The 18201-nt window shown below is 55.2% G+C and overlaps 1 protein-coding gene across 22 annotated transcripts in view; it reads left to right on the forward strand.

Annotated features, from left to right (window-relative positions):
- Positions 1 to 18201, forward strand: part of TNS1 (tensin 1) — a 283525-nt gene that overhangs the window by 243538 nt on the left and 21786 nt on the right. For 20 of the 22 annotated variants that reach the window (XM_043525426.1, XM_043525423.1, XM_043525425.1 and 17 more), the window contains 3 exons: positions 333 to 425; positions 11386 to 11569; positions 15592 to 16460. In XM_043525426.1, the coding sequence (XP_043381361.1) occupies positions 333 to 425; positions 11386 to 11569; positions 15592 to 16460 (1146 nt within the window). The remainder of the gene's footprint in view (positions 1 to 332; positions 426 to 11385; positions 11570 to 15591; positions 16461 to 18201) is intronic. The other 2 variants (XM_043525430.1, XM_043525434.1) reach the window with 1 other exon arrangement.

Here is an 18201-nt window from a genome sequence, read left to right on the forward strand (position 1 = left end):
TGTCTGGTTTCCCTCTGCACGTGGCTGGCATCGGGGCTGGCCGAATCACCGTCTCCATAAAAGAGAAGCCAAAGGTGTCACTTCTAATAAGGGGGCCTGCTCTCGGCTCCTGCATTCCTGTGGTTTCTGCAGGCCAGCGGGCTTAAGTGTTTCCAGTTGCAGACGCACCTTGCCAGGACATAATGACCGTCATTAAGTAGGACACGTAGTGCTGAGGCTATAAACTCACATTTAGTAACAACCGAGATGACTCTAGGATTTATTGCACTTCAAATTTAATTCCTCTTTTGATACCGTTGGGTTTTGTTTTTTTTTTTTTGGCCTGACTACAGCGCGCTCCCCGCCCGGCCTGGCCAAGACCCCGCTGTCTGCATTGGGGCTGAAGCCCCATAACCCAGCCGAGATCCTGCTGCAGCCGGCGGGAGGTAAGTGAATGGCTGGGGTCAGAGGGCCGGTTGCAGATAGAAGGTGCTGAAAGTTAGGGCCAGTTCATCCTGGCATCTTATTCCCCTCTCTCCTATATTGAATCATAGAATCATGCCGCTGCACAGAGAGGTTGAGAATGCCTTGTTTCTCCAGGGGCTTCTGCTGAGGCTGAATTTGCAACGTCGGCCCGTCAGGGTCACTAAGGCTGACTGGGTTTGGTCACTGGCATGTGCACCCAAGGCTGAGCTGTATGCTGCCGGACAGCAATGCGGTGCCTCAGGGGCTGTGGCCAGTAGAGGAAGGGTCTTGTGGCAGCAATGGGGTTGAGAAATATGCCTGTCAAGCATAAGAACGGCCAGACTGGGTCAGACCAAAGGTCCATCTAGCCCAGTCTCCTGTCTTCGCACAGTGGCCAATGCCAGGTGCCCCAGAGGGAGTGAACAGAACAGGGTAATCATCAAGTGGTCCTTATGTATTGGTATACTAAATTCTGCCTTAGCGCAGGGGGTCACAGAACCAAAGGGGCCACAAGGATCACCTAGCCCGACCCCCTGCCAAGATCCGAGGATGGGCTAGCTAGATGACCTCTTGAGAGCCCTTCCAACCCTAGAACCAGGTTACACTCATCCCGATGGGCAGGTTGTCCCATAGCTGCATACAATAGGAGTTCCTTGCATTTGCCTCTGAAGCAGTTGGTACTGGCCACTGTTAGGTCACTGGCCTAGCTGGACATGGGGGGTCTGACCCAGGCTGGCTATTCCTACCTTATCAAACAACAAGCTTCAAGAAGGTAAGGAACACGCTGTCCGGTAGAGTGGTTGCTCATTACCACCAGCGCTTGGTTTCTGTCACCCTCTCTGTCTGGGTCAGCACCCGAGGTCCTTACTCAGGGTCAGCTGCCCCCGATGGGAGCTGTACTGAAGGAGTGCGTAAGGTAGTTAGGATTTGGCTGTCTATGGCTCTCTCTCTCTCCACTCCCGCTCCTCCTTTCTCCCTCGCTCTCTCCACCTATATGTAGCGTTCTCACCTCGCCGCAGTTCAAGAGGGCTAGAGAAAGTGCAACTTGCCAGTTAAAACAATATCCAGAGCATCCGCTGTCTCTGTGTGAATCCCCAGAGTGCAGCCCCGGGCCCTGCTGCTGACTCCTCTCCTGGCCTCTGACAGCTGTCTCGGGGACGGATACCAGAGCCCAGGAGCTGTCTTCTAATCCAGACAGATCCCAGCTCACCAGCACCACCCCTCCCCTTCACAGGCTTTCAAGAGTTCCCTTTACGTTCAGAGCCTTGTGTCTATCCTGCTCATCGCAGGCAGAGAGAAGCAGAAACTAGAGTTTACAGTGGGGAAAGCCCCTTTGGGGACCGATTCTGGGGCTGTAGACACCAGCGTTTCAGCCACTGGCACCTTTTTACAGCCAGGCTATAAATGTGGGGCAGCAGAGAGTTTAACAGCAGAAAGGCCGATGCACAGCTGTAAAAATTGGATGGAAAAAAGGCAGCACTAGGAATGTTCCCAGCGGGGTTTTCTCAGCACGCGGAGAGCCAATCAGTGAAGGCTTGTGTGGCCCTGCCCCAGACCTGCCGTCTGAACCGGGAAGGCCAATGGCTTCTCAAAGGGTGGAGGGAATCAGAATAATAATGAATAACAACATCCCTTTTGGACATAAACCATCTCCCTGCCTAGGGCTTGTCGGTAGGGAAAGGTTAGTGGTGAAGCCATAGGAATGATACTGCCAGGTGAGTGCTGAGGGCCAGGTGAGTGTTAAACTAATGGGTTTTAGGCACCTAAATACCTTTAAAAACCGGGGCCTCTTTCCTGTTTCTGTGGCAATTCAGGTAACTTGCACACATGTAGTTATTTACCAGGATGAAAAAGCAGAGAACATTAACATCGATTTCTCTCTCTCTCTCTCTCTCTTTCTTCCCTTTGCATCACCGTGTTTCCTTTCTCTTCCACTGTCTGTCCTTCCCTGCCTTGCTCTTCCATCTCTTCGTCTTTCACCCTCAGAGCTAGATGGGGAGGCAGTAGTTGAATCTGATGAAGGTAAGAAGGGATATTTTCTCTTTATTGATGCTAATTCTTTTGGCCAAAAAGAGAAGCTGAAACTGCTAAGCTCATTAATGCTGAGACATCTGGTTGGCTTGATTTGTGTGGTATGCAGAAGGGTCAAAAGTGCATACAGGATTGTACCGCAGTGCGGCCCGCCAGGGAATTATACGTAGGAGCTAATCTCGAAGCAAATAAATCCAGGTGGAGCTGCCTGAAACTGAAGTGTGCAGGAAAATGATCAGATATCCAGCAGTGGCATTTCAGCCTCTGCCCATCACTTGGTTCCTTGTGCTCTCGCATCATTTCCTGTCTTCTGGCAGGCGGTTCTTCCTGGAATGCCATTCCCACCCCAGTGAATCAAGGTGCTGTGAGATCATTGCACTGGCTTCTGCAGAGGTTCGTTCTGAAACCCAGTCAGGACGGTGCCATGAGATAGAGCCGCAGCCGTGGGGTACACTGCTCTCTGTCCTTCCCGCACGCCCCACAACGGGGAAGTAGTGATGCTGACCACTGTTCTTTTCCCCTTGGTCCATGCTTCCCTCAGTGTGTATATAGCCAAGGCACACGCCTAGGTGAAAGGTGAAATTTTCATAAGCGCCTAAGTCCCATCTTCAACAGCGGCAGAGCGTAAGGATCCAGAGGACGAGAACCTGGGTTTGCAGGGCTCGGGGTGACAGCCGGGCAGCTGTAGCAGGGGCGTGATCCACACATTATAAACCCTGGGGGGCACTACACGCCATAGGAAGTGCTGCCCATGCGAAGCCCCGATTGGCATCACCACCCATGACCTCTGATTTGTCCAGGCTCGCTATTTAAGTGGGTAGGGAGTTGCCGGAAGCTGTCTGTGCAACCTGGCAGTACCTGGCCTGCTGCGACAACAGGCGCTGCTCTTGTTCTCTGACCTATGGCCCTGACTCCAGCTCCGACCTTAGGCCCGACTCCTGGTTTCTGACTCCGGCTGTGACCCCTCGCTTGACTCCTCCTCCCGCCACCAGGGCCTACTCCTGCTCTGACCGCCAGGCATGGCTCCTGGTCCTACCCACCAGGCCAGACTGCCACATCCTGGTTGTGGAACCGTTGGAGAAGCATTGACTTTCAGTAGGGCTTAGTGTGTGTCTACATGGCAAAAGGTGTGCGTGGGCTAGCCTACCCAAGCTAGCTTCCCTCCAGCTAGTCTCAGTGAAGACAGTGCAGCACGGGCAACAGACTTTCAAAGAGCTCATTTCCAATTTAGGTACCAAAATAAAGGGCCACGTTTTCTTAACTGCTGAGCCCCCAGGAGCTCCCATTGTGATCACAGGGATAGATTTCACAGAGATCATTTCTCAGCGACTCCTGAGTCATTAAGATAGTTTTGTGACTGATACCCTAAGGCCATAAGACTCCCAAGCTCTGTGCTTTTGCTGACCCGAGGGGAGTGAAAATATAAGCAGAGATACAGAGCTAAAGTTCATGAATTTCAGATGCCGTGACATGCTTTAGAACAGGTTCACTTGCGGTGCAGTTTGTGCTTTCGGTGGCTGCAGCCTTTCAGACAAATCAAACGGTCCGAGCGGAATGACAAACACGGTTAAACAAGAATGTGCAAGTGTTTATAAGTGGGGGACGTTAGCTTCAAACGAAACATAAGCAAGCGCCTTGTGGATACAGAAGTTAAGAGCTTGGAATCTACACGCCTACACAATCTGTCTCTGTGCTTTCCTACTTCATGTGTTGCAGCCGGATGGTGATGCTGTGTTTGAGATGGCACTTTCCTTCAGAATCTCTGTTTTCAGTCACTTCTGAGTTACTCCTTGGGCTGAGTTTTTTGCATGTATTTCAGTCCCGTCTGGACCTCTCTGGGGAGTTTCATAAGAATCTGTCCATTTTTGTTGCACCCAAAGCAGTCTCGGCAACCTCTCATGACTGTACCACAAATCTTTATCGTGGTGTTTGTCTTAAAGACCCAGCTCTTGGAGTCAGGAGATTACAGGACAATTTCAGCTCTAATTAAAAAACAAAGTTTCTGGTCCTCATGGCTGCAGAGAAAAGCCTAAAAACGTGGCAAGAGCTTGTTGCAATTTTTGTTGTTGTTCAAAATGTTTTTCAACAAGAAAATGACTTTTTTGGTCAGAATGGCATTTTCTGTGGCTAATCTCCTTTTTCTACCATTTTTTCCCATTTTTCATTTAAAAAAAGGGAAAATTGCAGCCCAAACCAGAATATTTTGGGAGTTTGGCTGAATTCTTTTCAGCCAGAAACAGACAAATGTTTGATTTTTCAGGTTTTCGATGGTTTGACATAACCCCAAAATCCTTTTGAAGAAAAATTTGGATGAAAATGAAAACGTCTTCATTTTTATAACAATTGTTTTGTAGACCAGGTTGAACTGTGACCCCTACAGTTCAATACCAGAAGGGAAATAAAAAAGACATGAGATTTTTTAAAATAATACATTTTGAGTTCTTTTTAAGCCAATTTCATGGGTTTTAGGGTCTGACTCATGCATTTTGAATACTTTGGGTTGGCAATACTGCCTAACCATTACAACATTCTTTCACCCATTTTCTGCATGACTCAGATAATTTGTGTTTTAAAACCTACCATGTTCTGGCTCCTGAAAGAGGACCAATGCTTTTGCCGCGGGGAAGAAATTAGCTGAGCGAGTTGACTTTTTTTGAAAGAAAAATTTTTAGATAGAAAAATGCCCTTCCCCCCCCAAAACGATGGTTTTGATTTTGTCAGTCTGTTGTGGGGTTTGTGCCTTTTTTCCTAATACGTTTGGAAAAAGCTTCTGTTTCCCCAAAACCAGTTTTCAGCAGATGGAACATTTTGGTGACGTTTTTAATAACGCTTTTGATAAAAAGGAGCGGGGAAAATGTGTCCACAAATTTGGGAAATGGAAAAATGTCTCTGTTTTTTGAACCCAGTGCAAAAATGCAAAACTAACAGAGTTTTGAAATTTTCCACATTTTTTCCCCCAACTACATTTAGAATGGTTTCAGAGTAACAGCCGTGTTAGTCTGTATTCGCAAAAAGAAAAGGGTGATTTGTGGCACCTTAGAGACTAACCAATTTATTTGAGCATAAGCTTTCGTGAGCTACAGCTCACTTCATCGGATGCATACTGTGGAAAATACAGAAGATGTTCTTATACATACAAACCATGAAAAAATGGGTGTTTTCCACTACAAAAGGTTTTTTCTCCCCCCACCCCACTCTCCTGCTGGTAATAGCTTATCTAAAGTGATCACTCTCCTTACAATGTGTATGATAATCAAGGTGGGCCATTTCCAGCACAAATCCAGGGTTTAACAAGAATGTCTGGGGGGGGGGGGGGGCAGGGTAGGAAAAAACAAGGGGAAATAGGTTACCTTGCATAATGACTTAGCCACTCCCAGTCTCTATTCAAGCCTAAGTTAATTGTATCCAATTTGCAAATGAATTCCCATTCAACAGTCTCTCGCTGGAGTCTGGTTTTGAAGTTTTTTTGTTGTAATATCGCAACTTTCATGTCTGTAATCGCGTGACCAGAGAGATTGAAGTGTTCTCCGACTGGTTTATGAATGTTATAATTCTTGACATCTGATTTGTGTCCATTTATTCTTTTACGTAGAGACTGTCCAGTTTGGCCAATGTACATGGCAGAGGGGCATTGCTGGCACATGATGGCATATATCACATTGGTGGATGTGCAGGTGAACGAGCCTCTGATAGTGTGGCTGATGTGATTAGGCCCTGTGATGGTGTCCCCTGAATAGATATGTGGGCACAGTTGGCAAGGGGCTTTGTTGCAAGGATAGGTTCCTGGGTTCGTGGTTCTGTTGTGTGGTATGTGGTTGCTGGTGAGTATTCGCTTCAGGTTGGGGGGCTGTCTGTAGGCAAGGACTGACCTGTCTCCCAAGATTTGTGAGAGTGTTGGGTCATCCTTCAGGATAGGTTGTAGATCCTTGATAATGCGTTGGAGGGGTTTTAGTTGGGGGCTGAAGGTGACGGCTAGTGGCGTTGTGTTATTTTCTTTGTTAGGCCTGTCCTGTAGTAGGTGACTTCTGGAACTCTTCTGGCTCTATCAATCTGTTTCTTCACTTCCGCAGGTGGGTATTGTAGTTGTAAGAATGCTTGATAGAGATCTTGTAGGTGTTTGTCTCTGTCTGGGGGTTGGAGCAGATGTGGTTGTATCGCAGAGCTTGGCTGTAGACGATGGATCGTGTGGTGTGGTCTGGATGAAAGCTGGAGGCATGTAGGTAGGAATAGCGGTCAGTAGGTTTCCGGTATAGGGTGGCGTTTATGTGACCATTGTTTATTAGCACTGTAGTGTCCAGAAAGTGGATCTCTTGTGTGGACTGGACCAGGCTGAGGTTGATGGTGGGATGGAAATTGTTGAAATCATGGTGGAATTCCTCAAGGGCTTCTTTTCCATGGGTCCAGATGATGAAGATGTCATCGATATAGCGCAGGTAGAGTAGGGGCGTTAGGGGACGAGAGCTGAGGAAGCGTTGTTCTAAGTCAGCCATAAAAATGTTGGCATACTGTGGGGCCATGCGGATACCCATGGCAGTGCCACTTAATCGGCATGAGCATCTGCTCTCTATCCTCTTCTGGCCCCTGCAACTCTCCTTAAGTGTTCAGCTTGTTCTGTGCTTTGTGCAAAGCCCAGGGATGGTCTAACAGAAGTGCACCCTGGGGTGGATGCATCCTGGCACTCAGAAAGGTGCACCTGGAGAGTCAGTAACTGCACAGCTGGAAGGGTGGGACTGAGCCCATGGGAATGCGATTGTTTTCATCGGACGTGTAAAGCGAAGCGGGGTTTAGCTCGGCACTATGGAAACTATACCTGTGCTCCTGTCCGCGTGTACATTGCAATGGGGTTTTTCATGACATGATCCTGATAGATAATGGGATAGAGAATTTGGCCAATAATATAGTCAATTAGAATAGAAAGGAGCTGCAGGTTTTTCTGCACTACTCCTCTAGTCAGACTGTCTACATTGAATTTGTGCACTGTTGATTTATGTTCAGACGGCATCTTTTTACAAACAAACACACGCGCACACACGCATTCACACACACACGCCAATCTTTTGAAGTCAACATCCAGTTTTGCAAGGTACAGTGAATTATGAGCACAAAATCGCAGGTGCAGATGTTCAAGTTCTAATTTGCTGGATGGTCCTCCAGATCTGACCAGCTGAATGCTGAATATCTGAATTTCTACCTGCAAGGACAGAGAATGGATTGAGGGCCCTTTAAAAATAATACCCTGTGTGTATCCGAGTGTCTCTCTGGCATTTTGGGGGTTATAATGAGCTCCCACCCACCCTCAATTGTTCATGTGTCTCTTCCTTTGTTCTTAAGATATCATCCGTAGAGCCCTTGCGGAAAAATCAGAACAGATGAGCTCTACATTTTTAATCTAAAAAAATATGCCAAACTCTCTTTTCTGCCCCCAAACTTGGCACACCCACCTCCTCTCTTCTTTGCCCATGCCCCTGATTTCCCTTGTGTCGCTGCCGTTCTGCAGCCGTTTCTCCCGAACCCCTGGCAGGCGGACTCATGCACTTGGACTGGCGAATTTTGGTCGGGGCAGGGAGCGGGATTTAATGACCGAAGCGGAGGAAGGTGTATTACCCCCATTCTGCAGGTCACCTAAGCAGCACTTTGGCCCCAGGCCGAGCGGACCCAAGTGCCGGGTTCAGCCAAAATCCCGAAACCCAGCTGGAATGTTCTGTAGGAAAAGATTAGCCCAGCTCCCTTCAGAGGTCAGCTCCTGCCCCATCTGATTATGCAGGGCGGGGCAGGGCTGGACGGAGAGGTTATACCAGGCAGAGGGTACCTGGCAGCCTCTACCCCAAAGAGCTCACGGGCTACAGGCGATCAGACAAATAGACCATGGCTGGGGGGGGGGAGGAGACTGGGTAACAGAATAATAGGGGGTGCTCACTTCTTAGCCACTCAGGAGCCGCGGTGACACTAACTAATCACCGTAGGGGTCCGTTTTATTTCCAGCTGTGTATTGCGTATGCCGCCCACTGCACTAGAGATGCCAAAGATCCCTGGGGTTATCTTACCCCCGACCTTGCCTACGCGGGACTGGATCCTCCAGTGAATTGTAGGAGGGGAGAAGGGTCCAGGGGAAGAGGGGGGTCTCTGATGCAGTCGCTCACAGAATGGAAAGGCTGAAAAAGCCCTGCTTCTAGACACGTGGCTTTGCGAGACAAGGAGGCAAGGCCGGCTGGTGGGTGAATCTCAGGTCTTTGCGGGCAGTGCCACTCTCGTCATATGGGTCCCTGATATAACACCCTCCCCCGCACCTCGTTTCCTTCAGGAAGAGGCAGAAATTCACGCTGGGTGCTGGCCGGGAGAAGCGGGAAGGCAGGTCGGTGACGGCACAGCTGTGCCACGCCTGGCTTGGCACCAGCCCACAGTGACGCCAGGCCCTGATGGGGCATGGACAGCATTCGCAGGAGCCGCCTGTGGGCTATGTGGAGACGGGGCTAGCACTGACGAGGACGGGCGGGAGGCAGAGGGTGTAGTTTCCCGAGCCTCCTGGACTCGCTCATGCACTCAGACGAGGCCACGGTGCGGCCCTGCCGCCCGGGTGAAGGCAGGGTCAGGGCAAGGTCCCCCAGGCAGGCGGGGAGTAAGACAGCCAGGGAGGCAGGGAGCATGAGAACGGGGCGCCTCTGTTAGGAAAAGCAGGAACAATCCCAGGGCTCGTTGCCTTCTCCTCGGAGTGGGGGCTGCAAAGGTGGGGGGAAGGGATGCAGGCAAGAACTGGGTGTTTATACCTGGGGGGATTGGGGCCAAAGGGGGAGCCGGGCAGGGGGCAGGGGAGGAATGGGGTGAGTGTGGAAGGGGGTAGGAGACGGAAGCCTTGTGGGGCTGAAGCGGGAGGGCCCAGAGCTCTGGGAAGAGTCTTTGAGAAGCCGCCTCCGGGGGGCAAAGGGGGACGGGTCTCTAAAGCCTGGAAACCGTGCGGCTGTCTGAGCAGGGTGACCGCGTCCAGAGCTGGCAGGGTGCGGGGGGACGGGGGGTCTAGGCGATGGCTCTGCTGCCGTCTGGGGAACGAGCGCCCTGCAGGGCAGTTAGTCAGCTCGCTCCGAATGTGCCCGGCTTCTACATGTTGGGGGGCCAGATCCTGCAGCTGGTGTAAATGAGCGTTGCTCCACTGAGGTCAGCGTCACTCTGCTTTACCCCCACGGGGGAGCTGACGTCGCGGACATCGCCGATAGTCTGGGCGGGCGCGGGGCCCTGGAGGGCAGCTCGCCCGGCTCGCCGCGGGGGTGACCCGGGCCAGTGGCTGCTCAGCGGGTTCGTGGCTCGCAGGGTCCAAAGAGAGGGGCCTGGCGAGCATTGTCCCGCCCTGCACCGGCCGTGTCGGAAAGCCGCCTAGTTCTGTCGGGTTCCATCCCCTCCGGGCGTAGAGGGCACCGGCTCTGCCATCCTTCCTGCCACGCAGCGATGGGGTGGGAAGGTTCGGAGGCTGTAGCAAGGTTTCTCCCCTCATCATTGGGAGTTACCTTTGTTTGAGAGGATGGAGCTGGGCCACTGCAGATGGTTGCCCTGCGGCCGTCCCGCGGATTGCAGGGCAAGGCGCGTTCCTGCGGCGGCCGGCAGAACGGCCCGGACCTGGACTCATGGTTCGACACAATGGTGAGTTTCGGTTCTCGAGACGATCATTGCTGCCTCTTGGGGTTCAGAGAAGCCATCTCACTTCACCCCCAGCGTGCACCAGTGCACCCCAAGGGCCTGCCCGTCCTTCCCCCTGCCGGTGCTCTCGGGACACACCGCAGCCACGCTAGACCAGACACTGAACCCAGCTGCTTCCAGAAATGGAACGAGGCCGTCCTGAGGCACCCGCCCTGTGGGCGTGACAGGCTGAGATCACCCTCAGCAATGCAGTGGGCAGAGATGGGGGAGTCTTTAACTGCCTGGCCAGGTGGTGGCTCCTGTTTGCTTTTCTCACCTGCGGCTCGTAAGAGAGAGAAACTGGGGGTTGGAGATGCAGAGATGGGAGAGTCCATTTCACTGCGGGCCCAAGAAGGCAAATTCGGGGTAACCCCGGGAAGGTGGATGCAAGGATTAGATCCAGCTCATTCCTCTGTTGGTGAACATACTTGGAGATAAATGCCTCGAGGTTGGGGGACGAGGGTACGTCTAAACTCGAGCTGGGTCTGTCTCATTACACCGCCAGCTCCCGTGTAGACGTAAGAAGTTCAGTTTGGCTGGATCTAAATTAAGGCACCCCCTGTCTGAGAAGGCACCTCCCAAGCTGCCAGGCCGCAGCTGGGCTTTGCACCTTAAAAAGACACCAGGTTTTGTCTGCCATGGGCACCTCGTGTGATTGATTTCTCCAGCCCGTGCTGGGCGTGCAGCAGAAACCGTTCCCGCCTGGTGGAGTCACAGTCTCATCTTAGGAGTGAGCCAGTGTGCAGGGAGGTGGGACAGGGGTTACTTACGGCCAGTCATACAGTAACTCTGCTTAGCCAGCTGCACGTCTGCCGGGGGTGATTCAAAAGGATCTATTTTTAAATGATGACGAGGACTGACTTCTCATGGGCACAGGGTGCCTGCAATGTGTAACAGGCACGAAGCTGTGTGTTGCACAAGACTCATGTAGGGAGGAATGACGGGGAAGACGATTCAGAGAGGGCCGGGGGCCGTGTCACACGTTGCATCTGTTTTGGCAACGCCCTAGCTGGGTGGAGGTGGGGGGATTTAATTCATTTCTTGGGGTGGGATGATGGGGATGCAGTGGATTTCTCAGATCAGCTGTCGCGGCCGCGACGGGGTTATCGATTTGAAACGGGGTGACTGACATTCGGGCCCTGGCTGTGATCGGCCCTGATCCTGAGCTGCAGCCAAAGGGCACATACACGCCGACCTCCCCGGGTCAGTCGCCAGCTTCACCCTTCCTTTCCTTTTGCCCCCCAGGTTCCAGGACCTATGTGGAGTCGGTGGCCCGCAAGGCGGCGACGGGGGGCGGGGGGACGCCCCAGAGCCCCCCAACTCCACAGGCCTACAGCACTGAGACACCAATGAGGAACGGGGCCTTCATGAACTCCTTCACCTCCCCCAGCCCCATCTCCACCAGCAGCCCCATTCACAGCATGGACGGGTAAGGAGAGCGGGGCACTGGGGACCGCTATAGGGCTAGGTTTAACTCCAGGAGGGCTTTGCCCTGTAGCCCTTCCTCACCTGAACACGCCCATCAATGACTTGGGTCACACGAATAAGGGCCGTGCTGCGGTCAGTTTGCAGCTGTGCATTCTCATGCTTCAGGGTGTCAGCTGTCACCACAGGGGTCAGGAAGTGTGTGTGTGTGTGTGTGTGTGTGTGTGTGTGTGTGTGTATAGGTGGTTGTGTTTAGGGGTACATGGGTGTGTGGCAGGGAGAGTGTGTCTGGGGGGACAAGGGTGTGTGTGTGTGTGTAAGGTTTTTCCTGTGTGTATTCAAGAGGGTCTGCAGTTGTGTGGGTTTGAGGGGGGTTGTGTGCATGAATGAGGATGTGGTCGAAGAGAGGGTGGGTGTGTACAAGACAGTGTGGGGAGGGGATGGGTATAGCTGGTTGTGTGTAGGGGAAACGTGGGTGGATGGGTGGTTGTGTGCGCGCTTGGGATGTGTGGAGTGTGTGCGCATGAGGGGTTTGCATGTGCACACATGTCGGGGTATGTGTGCATGTGTGTGCATGCATGTAGGATTGTATGTGTGTGCGGTTGTGTGCACACATGTAGGGTTGTGTGTGCAGGGGGGTGATTGGGAGGGCGTGTCCACGGGTGTGATCTGGCGGCAGTGCAGCGTGGGGAGTGGGGATTGTCCGCTGGCTCAGCCCCCTCGCAGCTCGCGCCCCGGGCTTGCGGTTGCTCCTGGCTGTTCCCTGCCGGATGGAGCTGCGGGGACTGGGTGCTGCAGGGGGCCATCCTGCGTCTGAAAGGCTGCTCCTGTCACCCTGTGTCACGGAGTCCCCGGGCGATGCTCTGGAGGAGCTCCCTACGAAGCCAGGCAGGACTCTGGGGAAGTCTCCTTTCTGGGAGCAGCCTGTCTCCAGGACACACAGCTCCCCCGGCTCCACCTTCCTGGGTCTGACCTCGGAGCATCCAGCATCCTCTGCCCCTCTGTGCGCTTCCCACAGCCAGTCCGCCCAGGCGGGGTCCTGGGGAAGCCAGAGGGTCCTGCCCCCCAACTCCGCAGTCAGACGCGACTCTCAGCCAGCCAGTAACACAGAAGGTTTATTAGACGACAGGAACATGGTCTAACACAGAGCTTGTAGGTGCAGAGAACAGGACCCCTCAGCTGGGTCCATTTTGGGGGGCAGTGAGCCAGACAACCCCGTCTGCCCTTCACTCCATGTCCCAGCCAGCCCCCAACTGAAACTCCTACCAGCCCCCCCCCCCCGGGCTTTGTCCCTTTCCCAGGCCAGGAGGGCACCGGATTCCTTTGTTCTCCAACCCTTTAGCTCTCACCATCAGTGGCCAGGAAACAGGGTGTCGGCCATTCTCTGTGTCCAGACCCCTGCACACATACCTGCCCTCTAGGGCTCTGCAAGGATCATACGCCCTTATCCCACCCCCTAGATACTTAAGAACTGCATAGGGGAAACTGAGGCACCCCCACATTATTCAGAGGAAACATTAAGAACAGTCCCACTTCATCACACCCTGGCCCTAGCTAACCCCTTCCTCTCCTCTCCCAGTGGGCTGGGATAGACACTTCTCATGCCCAGTGGGCGGGCAGGGCCCCAGGGAGCTCTCTGACCCCAGCAACCCCCATCCTGGGAGTAGGAGGACTCACAGCCCTTCCTTCCCTTCGCCCGCCATGCACAGAGCCCCTTTCTGACTTACCCTGATTAGTCCAAGGCCCCCTGTCGGGTGGTGCTGAGCCCCAAGGCCTCCCTCCGAAGCCAGTGAGCTCTGGGGGTGCCCAGCAGCAAGCCATTGTACAGGATCAGGTCCCAAACGACTGACCGACTCCTGAGAAAAGTCCCCTGGAGCGGCTGCTCCTGCACGCCTGGTGTTCCCCCTGAGAGCCTGCTGGGCTCATTGCGAACCATGTGGGGCTGCATGGTTTTGACCGAGGACACGCTCAGGTGTGTGGCTGCAATGGTGGGTTGGTCACTGCTCAGGTGACCAATCAGTCAGTGTTCGGTGCCCCAGGCATCAGGGGAAGCCAGGAGACAAAAACCTAAGGCCCTGACCACCAGCCATTTTAATCCGGCCCTCTAGCTCCCACTGGGGAGCGAGGTCTGGGGCTTGCCCTGCTCTGCGCGGCTCCCAGAAGCAGCAACATGTCCCCCCTTCGGCTCCTATGCACAGGGGCAGCCAGAGGGCTTCGTGCGCTGCCCCCACCCCAAGCACCGCCCCTGCAGCTCCTATTGGCTAGGAACCGCGGCCAATGGGAGCTGCAGGGGCGGCGCCTGCGGACGGGGCAGCGCGCAGAGCCGTCTGGCTGCGCCTCCGCATTGGAGCCGGAGGCGGGACATGCCGCTGCTTCCAGGAGCTGCTTGAGGAGGTAAGCGCAGCCCGGAGCCTGCACTCCTGATCCCCTCCTGCACCCCAACCCACAGCCCCAGCCCTGATCCCTCTCCCTCCCTCTGAACCCCTTGGCCTAGCCCGGAGCACCCTCCTACACCCCAAACCCCTCATCCCCAACCCACCCCAGAACCTGCACCCCCTGCCAGAGCCCTCACCCCCTCCCATGCCCGAACCCCCTGCCCCAGCCCAGAGTCCCCTCCGACACCCTGAATCCCTCATTTCTGGCCCCACCCCAGAGCCCGTGCCTCCAGCCGGAGCCCTCACCCCCTCCCGCACTCCAACCCCAATTTCGTGAGCATTCGTGGCCCGCCATACAATGTCCATGCCCTGATGTGGCCCTTGGGCCAAACGTTTGCCCACCCCTGCCCTAGTTCCTTCTGCAGTTCGGTCATCCCTGCTGAGCTGCATGGTATTATGAATTTCTTCGGAAGGTGTCGCCATCACCAGGGCGTCTGGGCATCAGTCCCATCACGTATAGACTCAGAGAAGAGCAGCCCCCTCTGCTCTCTCTTCCCTCCACGGGCTGAGCTGTTTGCCGACCGGAGACAGAGTCAGAGAGCAGGGGTACGTAGGCATCGGCCTCCCTGCCGGAAGCATCCTGCCCTTGTAGGGGAAGGTTCAGTAGACAGAGGGGCAGGATGGCTGCATTTCAGTGTTGTGTCTAGCTGTCGATCATTTGTTTCAGCATGATCCAGTAGACAGGGCCGGGGGGAATGGAAGTTAGGAGAACTGGGTCACTGTGTCACCTGGCCAGGTCACTTGGCCGCTCCGTGCCTCAGTTTCCCTATCTGTGCTATCGCTAGAAGGAAACACACTCTCCTTTGAGGATCTGGGCCTGAGCTCTCGAGATGCTTTCAAAGCTATTCAGACATCTAACGCCCTCTGACATCAGTGGAAGTTAGGGACCTGAATCTTCGGGGACCTGGTTCTGACTTGTACTATCGTGATGTAATTGTCTAACACTCTGCAGGATCCTTTGGGTTGTAAAGTTCCTCCTGTTGCCTCAAGATGGCACAGTGCTGCTGGGTTGGGCAGGGGCAGACCTGGGCTTTCAGGCTAGATACAGAGGAACAAAGTTTCAAAGCTTCCCACCTAGGCTGTCGTGCTGGCAAATGGCTGCTTTGCTCCTACCTGTGTTTCCAGCCAGCCGGTGGGTATTCCAGAAGGCAGGTCTGGTGTGGGCAGATGCTAAGCTGGGACGCTGGAAAATGGGGCCTTGGCACAAGCATCTGGGGCCCGACGGAGCCAATTCCACAGCAAAGGGAGGGTGATCTTGTGGCTCGGACACTGAAGTGGGGCTTGGGAGGTCTGGGTTTGATTCCTGGCTCTGCCACAGATTTCCTGGGTGGCCTTGGGCAAGTCACTCACACCCAGATCCTCAACGGTATTGACGCACTTAACTCCCACTGAAATCAATGGGACTTTAAGGCTCTGGGTCTTGCTCTCCCAGTGCCCCAGGTGGGCTAATCACAGGGGCGTGGTGACTGACCTGCACGAGTTGCCCTGGGGGTACGGTGATGTGCACCAGAGGGAGGCCAATAACGAACTCAGGCAGCAGTGAGCCTGGCATGGAGCAGTGCGAGCTGAGCTCGTCCCTTGCCTTTCCCAGGGTGTCGATCCGCAGCTACCCGTCCGAGAGCAGTGGCCACAGCACCGCCACGCCCCCGCGGCCCTCGGCCGAGTCCAGCTTCCGGGCGCCGTCGGCACACAGCAGCTACCAAAACGCCTCGCCGGTGTCCTTCAGCCAGGGGGGCCCCGCGGGCTCCCTCTACGTGAGCCCCGAGTACCCCGATGGCCGAGCCGGCGCGCAGCAAGACGCCCACACGAGGCCGCAGCCCCAGGTCAGCGTGGTGGGTGTTCACGTCCTGCCGGGGAGCCCCCACACCCTTCACAGGACGGTGGCCACCAACACGCCGCCGAGCCCCGGCTTCGGGCGAAGAGCACTCAATCCTGGCATGGCAGCCGCTCCCGGGAGCCCCGGCCTGGGCAGGCACCCCATGGGCACCCACCTGGCTGGGACCCCGGGCAGCCCGAGCCTCGCTAGGCACCAGGCGGCTAAGGGAGGCAGTGCACCCGGCGTGGCCGGCAGCCCCAGCATGGACAGGCACATCATGTACGGCTATTCCACCCCGGAGGAGCAGCGCCCCACACTGTCCCGGCAGAGCAGCGCCTCGGGGTACCAGCCCCCCTCCACTCCGTCGTTCCCCATGTCCCCGGCCTACTATCCCGGCTTGAGCAGCCCGCAGTCCTCCTCCCCGGACTCCGCCACCTACCGGCAGGGCAGCCCCCCGCCGCAGCCGGTGCTGCCCGAGAAGAGGAGGATGTCGGCCGGGGAGCGGTCCAACAGCCTGCCTAACTACGCCACGGTGAATGGCAAGATGTCCTCGCCCGTCTCCAGCGGCATGTCCAGCCCCATCGGCGGGAGCAGCGTGGCGTACCCGCACACACTGCCTGACTTCTCCAAGCTCTCGCTGCCAGGTAAGGGCTCGCCCATCGCGGCGCGGGAACTCTAGAGCGTGGGGCAGGTGCCTGGGGGCAGGCCGGAGGGGGTGAGGGTGGGGGGGGCCTATGGTGCTGGAGGACACGTTCTCTCCAAAGGCCAAGTTCTCTCCAGCTAGACCGCGCTGTCTTTCACAGCCTGCTTCAGAGCGGACTCCCCTGAGGGCTTCTCCCCCCACCAGAGGGCCTCCCCTGAATGATCAAATGGATCTTGGGCTTTCCCCTCCTTTGCACCTGCCATTAGCAATGGGTCGGACCCTGGGTATAAATCCCGAGGTCCTGGCTCAGTTCTCACCCAGTCCTCACTCGGGCCGCGCTCCCGTTAGCTGAGGAAGTACATTAGGGTTGGGACCCTGCAGGGTGTCCGATGTACTTAGGGTCCTGGCCAGCCCCTCAGCACACTGCTCGCTCTCTTAAGATTACGTGCTGCGATCCGCAGAATGGGCGCGCTCCACTGTTATCCCCGGGCACCTGCACAGCACCCTCCTCCTCCAGAGGCTAGATTATTTCCTGCTCGCTGCGCTCCTTTAGGCTTTCCCCTGAGGGCCGCTATTACTCTGGTCCCAGCGCTACTGTCCTGCCTACCGCTGCTCTGCGATTCTGTCCTCTGCAACGCAACCTCCTGCAGGCACGTGCCCTACAGTTCACAGAGCCGCTGGGAATGCTAGGGGTTGTGTATCTGCTTTGCTTCCTACATCAGGAGACATATATATAGGCGTCACCGCTGGTGCCCAGGTCCACCCCCTCTTTTCCTTCTTCTAAAATTAGTGGTCAGAATCAAAACAGGAAAATACAGAGCTAGCATCAAAGGAAAAACCACCACACAGTTGATGTCAAAAACACAACAGCCTGCAGGCCGTGAGGTCAAAGCAACTCGGTCGGATATAGTCCTTTGCCCTGCCGCCTGCGGGGCGAAGCTGAATCCAGCACTCTCTGGGGAAGGCTTTTGTAAAGGGGCACCGTCTGCTTCATCATACTCGGTCTGAAAGGATTCGAACTGCGCCTGTCACGGGTGACCCCTCAACTGGTGTTGCCCAGTGTAGCTCCCCGGAAATCAGTGCAGCTAAGAGCTGGTCTTGTGGATTTATACGGCCAGCACGGCACGCCCTAGGTCATAAGCCGTCCGGTCTCGGCACGTCTGACAGGTTAGGCTGGGGGGGGGGCCAACCAGGGCTCTGGAGTCGCATGCGGCTCTTCAGAAGTTAACCTGCGGCTCCTTGCATAGGTGCCGACTCCAGGGCTGGAGCGACAGGTGCCAACTTTCCAATGTCCCTGGGGGGGGGAGAGGGGGGGTGCGCTCACTGCTCAACCCCTGTCCTGACAGGGGCCTGTTTTCCCCTCCCAGGAGGTATTTCGGTAGTGGCGGGTTGGGGGGAACCCGGGCCTGCCCTCGACTCCGGGTTCCGGCCCAGGGACCCGAATGGCAGCAGCTGTCGGCAGCCGACCTTTCACTGCCAGAGTTGCTACATTTCCCTGGGCCACTTCCCCACAGCTCTCCTGCTTCTCTCTCTTAACGCCTTCTTCACCCTTACCTTAGGGCTCCCTTTCCAGTGGCTTGAGGTTGTCTTCACTACCCAGCCCTTCAGCCGCACTTCCTCTCCTCTGGCCCCCTGGCTTTTTTTGGCCTGACCGGAGTGAGCCCTTTTATAGTATCAGAGGAGCCTTAATTAGAGTCAGGTGGTCACATTAGCTTAACGGCCTCACCTGACTCTTTGCAGGT

The sequence above is a fragment of the Chelonia mydas genome, chromosome 11 (assembly GCF_015237465.2).
Source record: "Chelonia mydas isolate rCheMyd1 chromosome 11, rCheMyd1.pri.v2, whole genome shotgun sequence".
NCBI lineage: Eukaryota > Metazoa > Chordata > Testudines > Cheloniidae > Chelonia > Chelonia mydas.